At 50.3% G+C, this 14,118-nt stretch overlaps 5 protein-coding genes across 5 annotated transcripts; 1 reads left to right on the top strand and 4 right to left on the bottom strand.

Moving 5' to 3' along the window:
* Positions 1-39: 39 nt before the first annotated feature.
* On the bottom strand, positions 40-1,479 carry BJX67DRAFT_342065 (uncharacterized protein). Its single transcript, XM_071027976.1, has 2 exons — positions 646-1,479; positions 40-579 (listed from the first exon to the last, which is right to left on the bottom strand). The coding sequence occupies exon 1, from the start codon at positions 1,423-1,425 to the stop codon at positions 766-768; it is 660 nt and encodes a 219-aa protein (XP_070890335.1). The 5' UTR covers positions 1,426-1,479; the 3' UTR covers positions 40-579; positions 646-765.
* A 110-nt stretch (positions 1,480-1,589) lies between these two features.
* Positions 1,590-2,951, bottom strand: BJX67DRAFT_342064 (ribosome biosynthesis protein MAK16). Its single transcript, XM_071027975.1, has 2 exons — positions 2,818-2,951; positions 1,590-2,717 (listed from the first exon to the last, which is right to left on the bottom strand). Exons 1-2 carry the CDS (start codon positions 2,877-2,879, stop codon positions 1,811-1,813), a joined length of 969 nt encoding a protein of 322 aa, XP_070890334.1. The 5' UTR covers positions 2,880-2,951; the 3' UTR covers positions 1,590-1,810.
* Positions 2,952-3,093: 142 nt separating this feature from the next.
* BJX67DRAFT_342060 (FAR11/STRIP family protein) lies at positions 3,094-6,795 on the bottom strand. The gene is made up of 5 exons (XM_071027974.1): positions 4,608-6,795; positions 4,436-4,551; positions 4,212-4,381; positions 4,031-4,160; positions 3,094-3,980 (listed from the first exon to the last, which is right to left on the bottom strand). Exons 1-5 carry the CDS (start codon positions 6,564-6,566, stop codon positions 3,158-3,160), a joined length of 3,198 nt encoding a protein of 1,065 aa, XP_070890333.1. The 5' UTR covers positions 6,567-6,795; the 3' UTR covers positions 3,094-3,157.
* A 2,638-nt stretch (positions 6,796-9,433) lies between these two features.
* On the bottom strand, positions 9,434-10,662 carry BJX67DRAFT_342054 (phosphatase PAP2 family protein). Its single transcript, XM_071027973.1, has 3 exons — positions 10,397-10,662; positions 10,129-10,318; positions 9,434-10,061 (listed from the first exon to the last, which is right to left on the bottom strand). Exons 1-3 carry the CDS (start codon positions 10,445-10,447, stop codon positions 9,607-9,609), a joined length of 696 nt encoding a protein of 231 aa, XP_070890332.1. The 5' UTR covers positions 10,448-10,662; the 3' UTR covers positions 9,434-9,606.
* A 1,010-nt stretch (positions 10,663-11,672) lies between these two features.
* On the top strand, positions 11,673-13,547 carry BJX67DRAFT_369591 (RBR-type E3 ubiquitin transferase; the record flags this gene model as incomplete). Its single annotated transcript, XM_071030783.1, has 1 exon — positions 11,673-13,547. The coding sequence occupies one exon, from the start codon at positions 11,673-11,675 to the stop codon at positions 13,545-13,547; it is 1,875 nt and encodes a 624-aa protein (XP_070890331.1).
* Between the last annotated feature and the right edge of the window lie 571 nt (positions 13,548-14,118).

The raw sequence follows: 14,118 nt of genomic DNA, 5'->3' as shown, positions 1-14,118 counted from the left end.
TTCAGCGCACCTTTACTCCAGAGGTTGCTCTGAACGCAAGAATAAAGAAAGCATGAGGGCAGATGATCTCTGAACAGACCGCGAGTTATTTTCTCATCAGAATTCAGTTTATTTCTTCGAGCTCAGATCCCCGGGCCGCCTCCAACGCACCCCGTGTTGGGCATGAGAAGCCCCCGGCGGACTACATATATATCTACTCAAAATCCTGTGCTGCAGAGCCTGTTACCAGTCTGTATCGGGCAATTTTGGCCTCATCCTAATACTTGTAACTTACAAATTTATGGTACTCAAGGTTATAATTGGGATTATCAATGCCATAAAGGCCGTAGTCGGCATGACATCATGAAATGCTTATCGTGCGGTAACGCAATTGTCTCGAATTGGCTGCATGAAGGATGCTAGAGAAGCTTTGGAAAAAGAAACTGACCTCGAAAACCATGCTCTAAAGAAAAATTGGCAGAGTCGCAAAACCCAATGCAAGCATCGAACAGTGTGTAAAATAACGCCCCCCAAAGCACGCAAAGTGATAAGGCGAAGGGCACAGCAAGGACATGGGCACAGGCTAATGAAAAGGGAATCCTGCACGTCAACGCGCTATCAGTACCATATCACGTGTTTCAAGACAACATACATTGGAAGACGTACCGGTATCACAAGGAAGCCATAACAAACAAAACCGCTCATCATCATATACATCATAGCTAATAGTATGGTAGGCGACCCTAGAGAGCAAGAAACGGGAGCAAGATCTGGATTCCGTATGCCTTAACGTATCCGACCAGGCCCCTGGTTCATTCCAATCGGCTTTCTCTGACTAGGATCCGAGAATTGCCCCGGACTAGGTGATCGCCCACCATGCAACCTAGCACGCAGTCGTTCCTGGGCAGACGTCGCTTTCTCCAGAGGTGACGAGCTTGCTCCAGTCACAGACTGGTACGATCCGGAGTGCTGGCCCAGAGGTGGCCGTTGGCCCGCACGGTGTAACGACGACGTCGACGCCGAAGGAGATTGAGAAGAAATAGAAGACGACTGGCTAGGAAGTGATTGGTTCGACCCGGGTTGTCCACGTCCTCGTCGCAGGCTGGTAGTTTGGGGCGACGGTGCGGCGGCGCCTGCATCTCCCCATAGATCTCCTAGTCCCCCACCCCGCCCTGACATAGAATGGGAGGGGGAGACTGTAGCGGTTGCGAGGGTTCTAGAAGGAGCGTGCGAGCGCTCTTTAGGATCTGGTGGGAGCCACTGGGGAAAAGGGCGGCCTTTTTCGATGTAGTATGCGCGGAGAACGTTGGAGATGTGGGAGCAGTCTTCGTTATCAGGGTCATCCGCTTCGTCACCTGAGGTGATTGCTCGACGGAGCGAGGTGAGACGGGTGCCGAGATTTGAGATAGCGGACGAGGATGTGATCGATGAGAAGTAGGAGGACATTCTGTCCGCGGACCGGGAGAGACGCGGTTGGGGAAGAAAGCGAGAAGAGGAGGGCGTTGCTGTGGTGGTGAAGTCTATTGTTTCAGGCTCCACACGTGATCGCCGAACTCTGTACATAAAGCATCTATCCATCGCATACCAGCATGTTTTAGAAGGCGCTCACACTAATCACAATTATGTACCATTCATGGAGTCATGAATACTCGGGTGTGTAGCTATGTAAATGCAATTGCCAGGTATGAAATGCCCAATGGTGACAGCAAGAGACCAGCACAATCAAAACCAAGTAACGCCATTCAAACAACCTGAGCTGATAAAACAACCGTGCTGTATAGCCTTGCTTTTCTATGATCCGCCCTCCGCCTGACGAATGCTCATCAACCACCTAAGCAAGGATACTCTCCTTTCCGGCACCTTCGGTTTCGTACTCGATCTCAACCCGGGGTCCCTTCTTACGGGGCTTCGGCGGCGGAGCAGTAAACTTCCTCTTGGATCCCGGCTTCGTCTTCTTCTGCTCGTGATCATCTTCATCCTCAGAGTCGCTCGCCTCATCACTGTCACCCTCATCCTCATCGGAATAGTCATCGCTCGAGTCCGCCGACCCCTCACCAAGCCAATCCTCCAGATCCTCCAGATCCTCATCTTCCTCAAGGTCGCTAACATACTCGACCTCTCCGACACCCTCCTCTTCTTCCTCATCAATTTCCTCCCCATCATCGAGGTCCTCATCCCGCTCACCCTCCCCAGACCTTTCCAACCCTCTAAGTACCTTCTTCCAAATCCCCTCTTCAACATTCAGCGGCCGATCCCCATAAGCCCCACTCCTCAACCGCTCAATAAGCTCCCTTTCAATTGCTCTCTCAACCTTCGCCGCAGACTCCGCCTTGCGCTCCCTCGTCTCCTCCCTCCGCCGGATCTTCGGTGCCAGCTTTGGCACAATCTTCTCCCCAAGCCTCTCCTCCTCTCGCGCAAGCTTCCGCATCCGAATCGCAACTTGCGTCAGCCGCGTAAGACGCTGCTTGCACTTATGGATGAGGAATTTAGGCCAGTAGATGAGCCGCTGGTCTACCTGCTCCAGGGCCTTGGTGTAGTTTGATGAGAGCCGGATCCGCTCCCAGAGTTTGCTGGGCATGTGAGCTCGCTCAATGGTCTTCATGTAGAGATACATCGCTCCGGACTCGGGGTCTGATCGGATGGTGGCGTAGCGGGAGTTCGCTAGCGGGCATGACTGCCTGTTGCACAGGCCTGTGACGTTGTATTCATTTCGACAGAAATTTTGGCCCTTGGTAGTCCTAAAAAATGTGAAAAATTAGCATTAGTCGGTTGATTCCACCCTGAGACTGAGGGGGATCGAGGGAAGTCTCTGGGTAGATCTCGGGGTCGGGCACATACTTGAGCTTGTATGAACAAAATTGCTGGTTGATAACCTGCCAGACAATTTCGTCGGAAGACATTCTGTCATTAAATGGCCGCAGAAACTCAGTTAGAAAAGAAAATCCCAACTGAGTTGGGAAATATCATTTGTGTAGAGATTGTTGGGAGAGCTGTCTGGTTTTGGCCTTCCAAGAGAAAAAATTCCGCTGGGTAAGGCCACGTGATTTGACACATTCTTATCGATAAGACTCGAAATAGATCCAGCGGCTTGCAAAGCAGGAACAACATTTGTCTGTTCATCATGGTCATCAAGGTCGTCATTGTCTGTCTAATGCTAATTGATGTCACAATAATTGATCTAGGTCCCTTCCATTTGCAGCATGCCATCCCATTCTGTACCATTTGCTGGTGGCCCGCCTGCAGCGAGCTCAGCTTCGTCGGTGATTCCATTCATAAGATCGTTTTCAATATAGCCCCAACCCATGGCTTCAAGCTCACGAACGAAGAAGTCGCGTTCTTCCTCTTTGATGGTCGCACTTTCATCGCCTTCCATAATGTGTTTGTACCGCCGTAAATGCCACCAGTGCGTTAATCCACGGAGGGCTTGCTCAAGCGGCAGGGCCTCCTCAACTTCCGCATCGATATCTGATCCGGCTAGCCAATCGTCTCGAAGCTCCGGACGGCAGTAGAGATAGATTGCGGTAATCACACGCATGTTCCCTTGCCGCCATTTGCGGCCACAGTAGGGAACTTGCGACTTGAAGAGTTTGAGTGTGTAAAAGCGGAGATGAGGGTCTGGGATCTTCAGCCCTTTGCGAAGGATAGTGCTAGACTTATATTGGACAAGGAGAAGACAACGATGAGCCTTGTCGCGAGTGATCTTCTGCATGATGTGAAGGTAGTTGATGGCTGAGAAGAAGTTGCGGAATGAGAACGTTGTGATGGGCTCAGAAGGTGGTGGAGCAGTAGGATATCCGAGTTCGTCGACCTCAGGCCGATGAGTACCTTCAGCAAAACCTTGCCCGGATTCATCGACGGAGCCTGACCCTGGGTGTTTGGGGTCTGGTTCCTGTCTATGTCGAGCAATGGGAGGGGGAACAGCTTCGTCCTCGCTGTCTTCCTCCATATCGGTCGAGATGTCGGGTGGCTGCTCTGAGTGCAAATGGCAGAAGTGGAAGAAACTAGAGATGGTCAGCCAATGTGACAGGATAAAGTCGCGTTTGTTACGTACCCTAACTCATCACGATCCGTCCGTTGCGCGACCGCTTGGTCAACGTCCTGGTGTGCAAACATCTTTAGAATTAAGGGTAGATAGTTTGAGTCGAGTAAGAGCTGTGTCATGTACTCAAATTTTAGGATGTCTATCGCCCGTCAGCATTCGTATGAACGATCAAGCGCCACCCAAGACTTACGAGATCGTTTGAACCACTTGATCAAGAGAAGCAGGGACGCGGAGATGGCTTTAGCCGTGATCTCGCGCAGGCGAATGCCATCGAGTTCGTCGATTGCTGCATCACAATTAAGATCTTCGAGATCATTGCCAAAGCTGGGCGCCGCTCCATTTGCACCGTTAAGGCTCTCGCTAAACATATTGTTAGGCTTTAATACTACTATTTCGAATTTGACGGTTGCATACCTTGTGGGGTGGCCATTTTGCCCGTTACTTTGAGTGTTGACCAAGGCGCTCACATTCGTCAAGACAATTTTCAAGAAAACAATGACGATCGATTGGAGATGTACAAGCGTATGTGCCTGGGAATGATGGGTTAGAAGATATTCTTACCGAGACAGTAGGGTAAAAAACTCACGTAGAAAGCTTCAACTGCATCTAAGCGTCTTTGGACATCTTCGTTATTAGTCTCCTTTTCCACTGGCACGTTAGCCTTGCGTTGTTTCTCCTGCTCCAAGGCGAGGTCCTGAAGTTTTTCGGCCACTTCATCCTCCGAAGAACCATCGGCACTCGGTGGATCACCTTCAGCATGCCATCCGCGGTCATATTTCATGAAGCTCTCGCGCTCCTCCCAGAGCTGCCTCATTGCCCTTGTCGTTTTGACGTGTGAAGAAAAAAGCTTTCCGGCCTCAATAATGGATGCCGGGACATCGCTCCCCTCCCATCTCTTCCCCACTAGCATATCTTGCAGCTCTGTTGTGCCCTTACCCCCAAGGTTATTGCTGGAATTATCCAAGGGTGGATACATAAAAGGGAAATTCTGGTTTGTCTGGTAGTTTTGCTTCTTTCCTGCCTTTCCACCTGGCCCGATTGGAGACGGTGGAGGAGATGGAGCAGGTGTTGCTATGTGGACTGATTGGTGCAAAATAGAGCCATTCCCGCCCGACACGGATGGACCGACTCCGGAAAAGAGACCGTTGGAGGAGTACGATCTGCTGGGATGCTGGGGCAGAGGAGGAAGTATTGAGTTATTCTCTAGTTCGAGGGGGATCACGGGCGGCGGCGGATTGTACGCAGGATACTTGGACGTGATCTCTTGTCGGAAATTGTGGTAATCGAGCGGAGATGCAGTGAGGAAAGGTGTTCTCCTCGTCGGGTCATCCTTTCCACCTTCGAATGCTGGTTCTAAGGCTTCCTTGGCTTGTTTCAACTTGTCACTACCCCCAAAAAAGAGAAGTATGCACTTCCAGAACAAGAGAATGACTCTGGTGAGGGGAACATTGGTAGAGTCATCCCATCGCAACCGAGCGATGACTTCAACTAGGAACACCATCAAATCCGGTTCTAGCCCCATAATGCTATCCTTTAGCGGCGTGTGCCTGGAATCTTGCGCTTCTTTCCTGCGAGCGACCTCGACTATGATGTAAAAGGATGTCAAAACCAGATTCGCCTCCCTTTCCGCAGCAATGAGGGATGCAGGGTTCGCGTCTTCGGGAGTTGTAGCATTGGGATCGGGAGTGGCCGAGACGCGGGCTTTTTCAAAAGACCGCAACAAACAGCCGTATAACGATTGGAGTCCTGAACACTCGTAGACAAGCTTTGTGTTGATCTCCATCCACAGGATCTGCAAGGACTTGGATTTGGGCGTCTCTGGAACGTCAACGGGGCAACCCTCGGGAAAGCCTGGCACGTTCTTCCCCGCGGTAGTACCCCATAACCCAGTAAGAGCATAGCAGACAGTTTCCAGAGCCTCAATCCGAATCATGACCTCACTATCCTGCACCTTATCAAGCACCTCAGTCAAGAAAGACTTTTGCGTCTCCTTGGAGGCATCAATCCAAGAGGTACGGGGAGAAAGAGAAGGTCGGTTCTCACAGTGTGAGGACCACATACGCTCGAAAGAAGACTTCATGCCCAGGAGCATAGACCTGTCAAACTCGCTGTACTGAAACCATTCTTCAATCTCTTCATGAAACGGCTCGGAATCTGCATATTCGAATGCATAGGCTGGCTGTTCAGCCTTGGGCATGTCGTGAACTAACTGCCTCAATTGAGCTAGGCTCAGCGAATCCGTCGGCGCTTCCGGGTTGCGCTGAATTGGAGCTGGTGGCGGAGGCTGAAGCGGAGGCGGGGGAGCCGCTGCATTCCGACGCAGTTCAGGGCGTCTAGCTGTCTTTGCTATCTGCCCGGAGGCATCTCCCGGGGGAGAGTGTGAGTTTCGAGCGGCTTGCTCCTGTCGTATACCTTCTGCAACTTCTTCCATCATCTGATCATCTGGGACAGGGCTGATGTCGGTTCCCGTTTGGTCCACCTCATCTGCCATAACGATATGATGTTGTTGCATGGCAATGTCCATTGAGTCCTGAGGTTCATCCATGATGAAGCTATGTGTGAACTAGAACTGGAGATAGCAAAAAATATGGGAAATATGGGTATCAACAGTCAAGGGTATCAAGAAGAGGAATGAATAGAATAAATAAAATAAATGCAAATAGGATGCGTCTCAAAAGCGCCCGTCTAAGTCAAGTGAGGAAAGAAGAAAGCCTACTGTACTTTGTTAATCTGCCAAGCGCAGAGAATACATGGCGGAGTGCGTAAAAGCATCATGAGATTGATGAACGTTGCCCAGCTTTGGTGGAGAGCTGTCGATCGGTGGGCAAGAAATCAGTCACGTGCAAGGTACACTGCTTACTAAGAAGATAGGTCCCAAGTTACGCTCGCCAAGGACAACCAAGCTCGGAACCTTATCTTAACTTCCTCCTGAGCCTCGGGGACACTGTTCACGAAATCCTCTTGCTAACTGACTGAGCGGAACCAATGAGATGGATGGCTCTTGTGCGTCGGGAAGGTGGCTGGATGCGAAGGAGAAGGCGCTGAAGAGAAATGCTTCCTCACACCCATGAGCATCTTCGATCTCTTCCTCTTACATCGATTAACTGGTCAGAATTTACGCCACCACAGAGATGTACATTTAGTGGGTCTGAAGGTTATCTGATCTCAGGCGAGACGTCAGTACGCAATGGACAGACTATTGGCTAGGATTAATCAGGGGAAACGTATTAAAAGGCCGAGTTTGGATTTGAAGCAGGGCTCTGCAACTACCACTCTAGCTTCCAGGCCTTGCGCTAGCCCGGTAAGCCGGCGGTGAGCTGACGGAGTATCCAACACTCTGGGTGTATCGATTGCGGCCCAGCATAATATTACCGGCCTTGAGTAATGCTGGGCCCTGCGCTGAAGGAAGCCGGGCCTGAGCTATTCCTCTGGTGCTGAGGAAGGGGGGACAGATGGTTAGAACGCATTGATACCTTTTTACACTCCGGCTTCCGTTCTCATCTGCTCTCCATTAGTGACTCCACACCGATTAAACAATTTCTCCCAATGCACGACCCTCTCTACATAGGTCACTGGGGCTTGTCGCTGTGATGACACGTTTACAGGCTGGTGTCGGACCTCTAAATGATTGTCGGTGATGGATCAATAATTCATCATCTGGCCCATACTAGGATTGGCCAACCTCCCAATATCACTTCAATCGTTCCTTCATTTCGCTTCACTCATTCAATTGCTCTTTCCTAATGTGGCTATTGTGAAGGTCTACTGGAGGCTTCCTCGCAAGTATAACTCTCACTAGATAGACCTTAGCTAGCAACTCAGATTCTTCTTCCGCTTTCGTTCCTATAATTGCTTACCTTAATGCGTTTGGTCATCTGAATCTCCCCGTAGCTCGCACCTCCGTGGCTCATAGCTGGGCATCAGCCACAGGTCACAGGCGGGGTTCGGCGATTTGATGGCAGGGCCAGGTATATAAGGTCGCTATTGGTCGGGCATACGGCCAACTCGGCTGTTCAACACTTATGTATGCGTGCCCACACTAGCAGGGGTTGACCCTTTTCAGTGGAGCGGCTGAGCGGCATAATTCAAACAAGTTTCTAGTGATGAGGATAATCAGTCCACATCCGAAATAAACATTCCTACCCCTCCAGCGTCCAATATGACCACACAGGATCCGAAGGATAACCCCGGCCCAGAAGAAGACCCGAAGAGAAATTTCATGAATGGAGGCGGATAAGGTTCGTGTACCGGAGGAGCTAGGTATTGAAGTCTTCACACTGGTGCAGTTTTTCTTCGAGGACTAATGATTCTAGAACGTCAAATCCAGGAGGAACTAGAAATGTTCACCAAAGATCCAAGGAATAAAGCAGAATATCATCTTTAGATGAACTGTCCATTCCTGGAATCCCTAAAGCGCGAGAGACATGCCCTCGTGGCTTCGCTAACACCACCTCTATATCTCCCTAGTTAAACATTGGAAACATCCTTAGCGCTTGAAGTGATCTACAAAGACCAAAAAGTGCAGTTAATAGGGACATGGATTATTTCATGAGGTATGCAAGGGATGAGACGGTAGCATGTCTAGTGATTTGCAAGGCAAAGAACCTCAAAACAATGAGCTCCGGGGTCTATCAGTGCTGGGCTTATATGAGAATGTACGCACACTCCATGCTTTTGGCAAAACCGTGACTGATCAGGTTGTCAGTGATGATCCACATGACTCGGAAGTCTCAAGGACGTGAAAACGCGGTTATCTGGGGCATTGTCTCAAACGGTGACGAGTTCCAATTCCTTCGGATAAATAACGATACCAAAGTATGAGTCAAATCCATTCCAGAACCCACAATCCTACCGTTGCTCATACTATAACTACGAGTTCTGTCGGTGGCAGCCGAATGGGATTTATGGCCCCCAAACCAAGGATACAATTTACACCGTACTCCGGTTGATAATTCGAAATGCGGCGATGTCATCGCCTCGTACCTCAACACGGCCGGTCCGGAAGATCAGCCCCGAACATCCACTTACTGCACATCCTGAAAAATACCATCTTGGCGTTGGGAGCAGTGAAACCGAGGCCGAAGACTCCATGGACATCAGAGCAGGATGATAAGTGTGTTTGTTGACGTGCTTGTGTCAGACGATGTGTTCTGGAGATTGGTTGCTTTTCTAAACCAACGACGCAACCGCTCTGTCCACGCGGCGCATTGCTTTGATTATCTCGGCCGGGGGATTGTTTGTTCGGCGGATAGCACCGTTGAGCCAGCTGTGGATCGGGAGCATGGGTTTCTGGGGGGCAGGTTTAGGAGGCGGTGTTGGGATTCTGAGGCTTTTGGGGAGTATGTTCGGGATAGGAGGTTTTTGATGCGGAGGGGGGTTTGGCGGGGTGCGGGTAGTGGTCTCTTGGAATTAGGCCGAAGTATGACAATGGGATGTAACATAGTTGGCCTAAAGCGTCACTAAGAAGGAAGGTATGGTATGCAATAAATTTTCACGTATTGTATGCAGAAGACCCGGGTCAGCGGTCTATAGGGTATACGACCCTCAGATCTATTGAGTTCTGAATCGTCACATCAGGGACACTGTCAGTCTATCTTTGACGATGGCGGACCGCCGTTCTCTCTCCGCTTTGATTTCCGCTTCGCCTCCCACCGTTGCCAGCCAGCTTCGGCAAGATCTTCACTTACAACCAGATCCCTTAGCCTTAGAAACCTAGCTATCGAGTAGTCTAAACCCCACTCTACCCATCCGTAGCTCCGCAAGACAGCCGTGAACAGAAACCAAGCAATAGCAAATAAAAGCCCAACAGCACCTCCTGCAAGAACCTGTCGAGTGGTGTGGTAGGTCAAGTATATCCGGCTGACGGCTACCGCGGTGGCACCAAGAGCTATTCCCAGAGAAACTACGACACGGAATATCTGTCCCTGGTTGACGGGATTTGGTGAATGTCGGAACAGGAGGAATAGACCCATATAAACGGCGAAGAAGGCGACGAACTGTGCATGAGAGGATGGCATGCCATATCCTTTGCCGAACATTTCTATTCAGCAGATTACCATTAGTTCCGAGTTCTAGGACAGCACGGCCGTACTTCATAGGCTACATACGTTTTGGGCGCTCCTCTTTGATAATCCGCTTGAGGGCAAAGTTCAACGCCTCACAGCCCAGCTGTCCGGCGAACATCAAGCCCACCTCCACCTCTCTTGAAGCCCAGATGAGAGTAACATAAACGACACATAATGCCTGAGGGACGAGGGCCAGCCACGCAGATAGGAAGGAGAGCGGGTCTTCGGGGTTCTATCCCATATGGGTTCCAATTTAGCCTCCTGTCCTTGGCCCTTTTGGGCGAATATGATAGACGAAGAGAACACTCACATAATGGACATGGGTCAGGGATAGCGAGGCCAGTGGTCGCTCTTGCCCCATGATGGTGGTATGATGAGTAGACCATGAAAAGAGGCAGAATGTGTATCACAACAATTTTGAGCAGCCGACAGCCCGTCGTCGGCCTGTCCGCCGTCGTGGGGGAAATCTTGCGGAGACAATCGACTCATGGAGTTACTCCGGTGAGGGTTTATCCGATCCGAGCGCCCGGTCGCTGTTTTAGTCGGGTCACGAGGTCAAAGCGGCGATGGAAATGAGGGGGAGGGGAAATGGCGGCCTCAGGCCTGCGTCGATAGTGCATCGCTTCTTAAATTGACAAAAGAAATTACCCTCAAGACTCGAATAAGAATCTGTTTTTCGGGTTCAGCAAGAATTGTCAAGTAAAATATCAACACGATGAAGGATCCGAAAGGATAGTCCCTCGTCCTGTTCACGACTGGGCACCAAAGCCTGCCTGATGCCCATCATCGAATTCCACCCCACAATCGGTCCCATCGCATCCTTCTTCTTCTCAGTTCTTCTTCGTACATTAGTCTCTCTTCTTTTCTTCCCTCTTCTTTTCCGTCCTGTATCTTGAATGATCTGCTCAAGCTCTGCTTCCACATCTCCTTCTCAACCATTTTCCAGGCTAATCTCGGGTCAAAAACCATGACGCACTTTCTCTCTCCGCATCTGCACTCAACTTTCTCATTCTCATTCATTCCAGCGTCCTCGATCCCCCCTCAGCTTGTCAGACGATTCTCGTTATTGTCACTTCAATCTTCCAGGTCTCTTCGTTTCCCCAGTTTCCTTTATCGACTGACGACTTCGCCCCGTCCCTAATATCAGTGTCTCGACAGTCCATACATCCAGAATTCCCTGACCCACCTTTATACATTTCCTCACGCTATTAGCCTCACTCTCCGTCACACAGGGCTGCTTCTAGAAGTTCATAAATTTGGAGGGCCTTTTTTCCTGTATTTTTTCCCTGGAACCCACGGCTCTCTCACGGCTCACCATCAAGTATATGACAAATCATCACTTCTCGTCCTCCATCCTACCACCTGATTATCGCCTTTCTACGAACCTGAACAAAACGACAATAAAGTACAGTTTATACGGGGCGAAAAATTTCCGGTAACAGCCCGGGTTTATCTACATTGGGGTCTACTATGCTTAGATTCGTTGCACATCATTGATCAGCACACTTCGCCACTCGCTGTTCTTGGGCTCGGCATCAATTAAGCACTCGTAATTCCCAGCACCACCTCTGGTTTGCCTTGAGGTTATGGGTACCGCGATGGAGCCCGAGTCTCTCTTTGATGACGAGCGATCAGAAGAGTTCTCCTCCATCGCCGCAATTTACCCGGAAATCAAGATCGACTCCTCGTCTTCCTACCGTGCTTCGCTAGATATACCTGTGAAGCCGACAACTCCTCTGAATGTCTGCTTCTACCAGCACCCTGACGTTGGCCTCCCTGCGGTTCTCACACCTCCAACCTCTCTCGATGCTAGCGAAGTTGGTCTCGGCTCCAAAGCAAAGCTAGGCGACGATCAATCGACCGCTGACCCGGAAAAAGATGTGCATGTTCTTTCCCACTTACCACCTCTAATCCTCGAGATTGAGCTCCCAGCTGGTTACCCCTCACACAAACCTCCCGTTTTCAAGATCAGTACAAATCCACAATGGCTACCTCTATGGGTTATTTCGAAGCTACTCGACGATGGAAAACGTCTCTGGGAAGAATGTGGTCGGTCTCTGGTCGTGTTCAGCTATATAGACCATCTTCAACAGTTGGCAGAAATGGTATTTGGTATTGGTGATGACTCCGGTGGTGAATTTCGACTTCCACGTGAACTGAAGATTGCCTTGCTTGATTTCAACAACAAGGCAGAGCGTGAGAAGTTCGAGCAAGAAACCTTCGAGTGTGGAGTTTGCCTTGAACCCAAGAAAGGTATCAATTGTCATCGCTTATTATTGTGCTCACACGTCTTCTGCGTACCCTGTCTGCAAGATTTCTACAATTCCTGCATCACTGAAGGGGATGTCGAGGGCGTCAAGTGCCTGGCCCCCGATTGTGGACGGGAGCAACACCCTCCACCTAGTAATGCGGGTGGGAAGAAAAGACGCAAGCGGGATCGGACGCTTAGCCCGTCAGAGCTACTGCAAATACCCCTGGACCAAGAGACCGTGCAACGTTATGTCTTCCTCAAACGAAAGAAGAAACTTGAAGCCGACAAAACAACCGTCTATTGTCCTCGAAAGTGGTGTCAAGGTGCGGCACGGTCGAAGAAACATCCCAAACCGATTGATCCAATGGCGGATGATCTTGAGGATTCGGATGAAGAGACAGAAGGCATCGCTTTCGATCCCCTTGGTGAAGAGAGCCAGCTACCTCCTATGGCAGATCGTGTGGCTATCTGCGAGGACTGCAACTATGCGTTTTGCTGCGTATGTAAGAAAGGCTGGCATGGGGAACTTGTACGGTGCTTCCCTCGGCGAGAAGCGGAGCTGTCGGCGGAAGAGAAAGCAACGGAGGAGTATCTCAAACTATACACATCTGCCTGCCCAACATGCGACGCTCCATGCCAAAAGCGTCTGGGCTGCAATCACATGAAGTGCTTCAAGTGTGATACCCATTTCTGCTACCTCTGCTCCAGTTGGCTCTCGGAGGCGAATCCGTATCACCATTTCAACGATCTTGCCAGTCCTTGCTTCAACCGTCTCTGGGATTTGGAAGGTGGCGACGGCCTCGACCCTGAAGGTGCGGAGGCATTACACCGAGTACCTGAGGAAATCATCTTTGATGATAGCAGTGACGATGAAGACTTACACCCATGGGAGATGGATGACGAGGACAATGGGCTGAGGAATGGACGACGACCCCCTCCCCCAGCTCCAGTCCCACCACGAATTAACCATATCGGTGCCGGGAATCGCGCATTAGGGCGCAACGCCAACGGCCTCGATGCTGCCGGTCGAGCCGCGGCAGCCGAACGACAAGCTCAGGCTCGCGCAATGGCAGAGATCCGAGCGGGCCGGGGTCCAGAGCGTCCCGAACAAGCCGCCGTCCGACGTGCCGGTCTTCAAAGATTCCTGGATCTAGTCCAAAACGACCGGGAAGACGAATGGGACAGTGACGAGCTCGAAGACGGCTTCTGATTCCTCTCCTAGATCCGTACTTACTGCCGCGCACATCTTCTCTGACACACTCATACTCTTACGATTGCTTCTTCAGCATCTCACGTCACGTCGCATTACATAGCATCGCATCTCATCTCATCGACGCAGATTCACGATTTAACGAACCAAGTCATGACTATAAACAGGTTTTGGGGGCAACCTTTGATTTGATTCTAATGTATTTATGAAGGCCAGGGGGGCCAGTGTCTCTTATCATATTTCTATCTGTTGTCATCATTTGCATATGATTTTAGCGGTTGGTTTTAACTTTACTTGATTACAGTACCCTACTTCTTTGTGGTCTTGTTTTGTAGCGCTTTTTGGGCTGTTTACTTTCGCCATATATCGAACTCATTTCTTACTCCTGTACAAGATGTTGCAAAGCTATGCTGTATTCGGATTCGGGGCCAAGGTTGGGTTGGGATCTATCTGATCTTGTCTTGTACATCTGGTTCTTGGTCTTCTAATGTAAGAGGGGGAGGGGGCATGTACAGCATGTTTATGTTCTGTTCAGCGGTGAGTCTTAAAGTCCGATAGGTAGTCTAGTTAG

The sequence above is a fragment of the Aspergillus lucknowensis genome (genome assembly GCF_044049455.1).
Source record: "Aspergillus lucknowensis strain CBS 449.75 chromosome Unknown BJX67scaffold_3, whole genome shotgun sequence".
NCBI lineage: Eukaryota > Fungi > Ascomycota > Eurotiomycetes > Eurotiales > Aspergillaceae > Aspergillus > Aspergillus lucknowensis.
Note: the sequence above shows the minus strand (reverse complement) of the source record. Positions and strands in the feature narration are given on the sequence as shown.

Coding starts and splice junctions, on each gene's coding strand:
- BJX67DRAFT_342065 (XM_071027976.1), bottom strand. CDS start 1,425: ATGTCCTCCTACTTCTCATCGATCACATCCTCGTCCGCTATCTCAAAT.
- BJX67DRAFT_342064 (XM_071027975.1), bottom strand. CDS start 2,879: ATGTCTTCCGACGAAATTGTCTGGCAGGTTATCAACCAGCAATTTTGT. Junction 2,718..2,817: donor TTTTGTTCATACAAGCTCAA/GTATGTGCCCGA, acceptor CACATTTTTTAG/GACTACCAAGGGCCAAAATT.
- BJX67DRAFT_342060 (XM_071027974.1), bottom strand. CDS start 6,566: ATGGATGAACCTCAGGACTCAATGGACATTGCCATGCAACAACATCAT. Junction 4,382..4,435: donor CAAAATGGCCACCCCACAAG/GTATGCAACCGT, acceptor CAATATGTTTAG/CGAGAGCCTTAACGGTGCAA. Junction 4,161..4,211: donor CAAGTGGTTCAAACGATCTC/GTAAGTCTTGGG, acceptor GACGGGCGATAG/ACATCCTAAAATTTGAGTAC.
- BJX67DRAFT_342054 (XM_071027973.1), bottom strand. CDS start 10,447: ATGGGGCAAGAGCGACCACTGGCCTCGCTATCCCTGACCCATGTCCAT. Junction 10,319..10,396: donor CCCTGACCCATGTCCATTAT/GTGAGTGTTCTC, acceptor CATATGGGATAG/AACCCCGAAGACCCGCTCTC. Junction 10,062..10,128: donor CAAAGAGGAGCGCCCAAAAC/GTATGTAGCCTA, acceptor TCTGCTGAATAG/AAATGTTCGGCAAAGGATAT.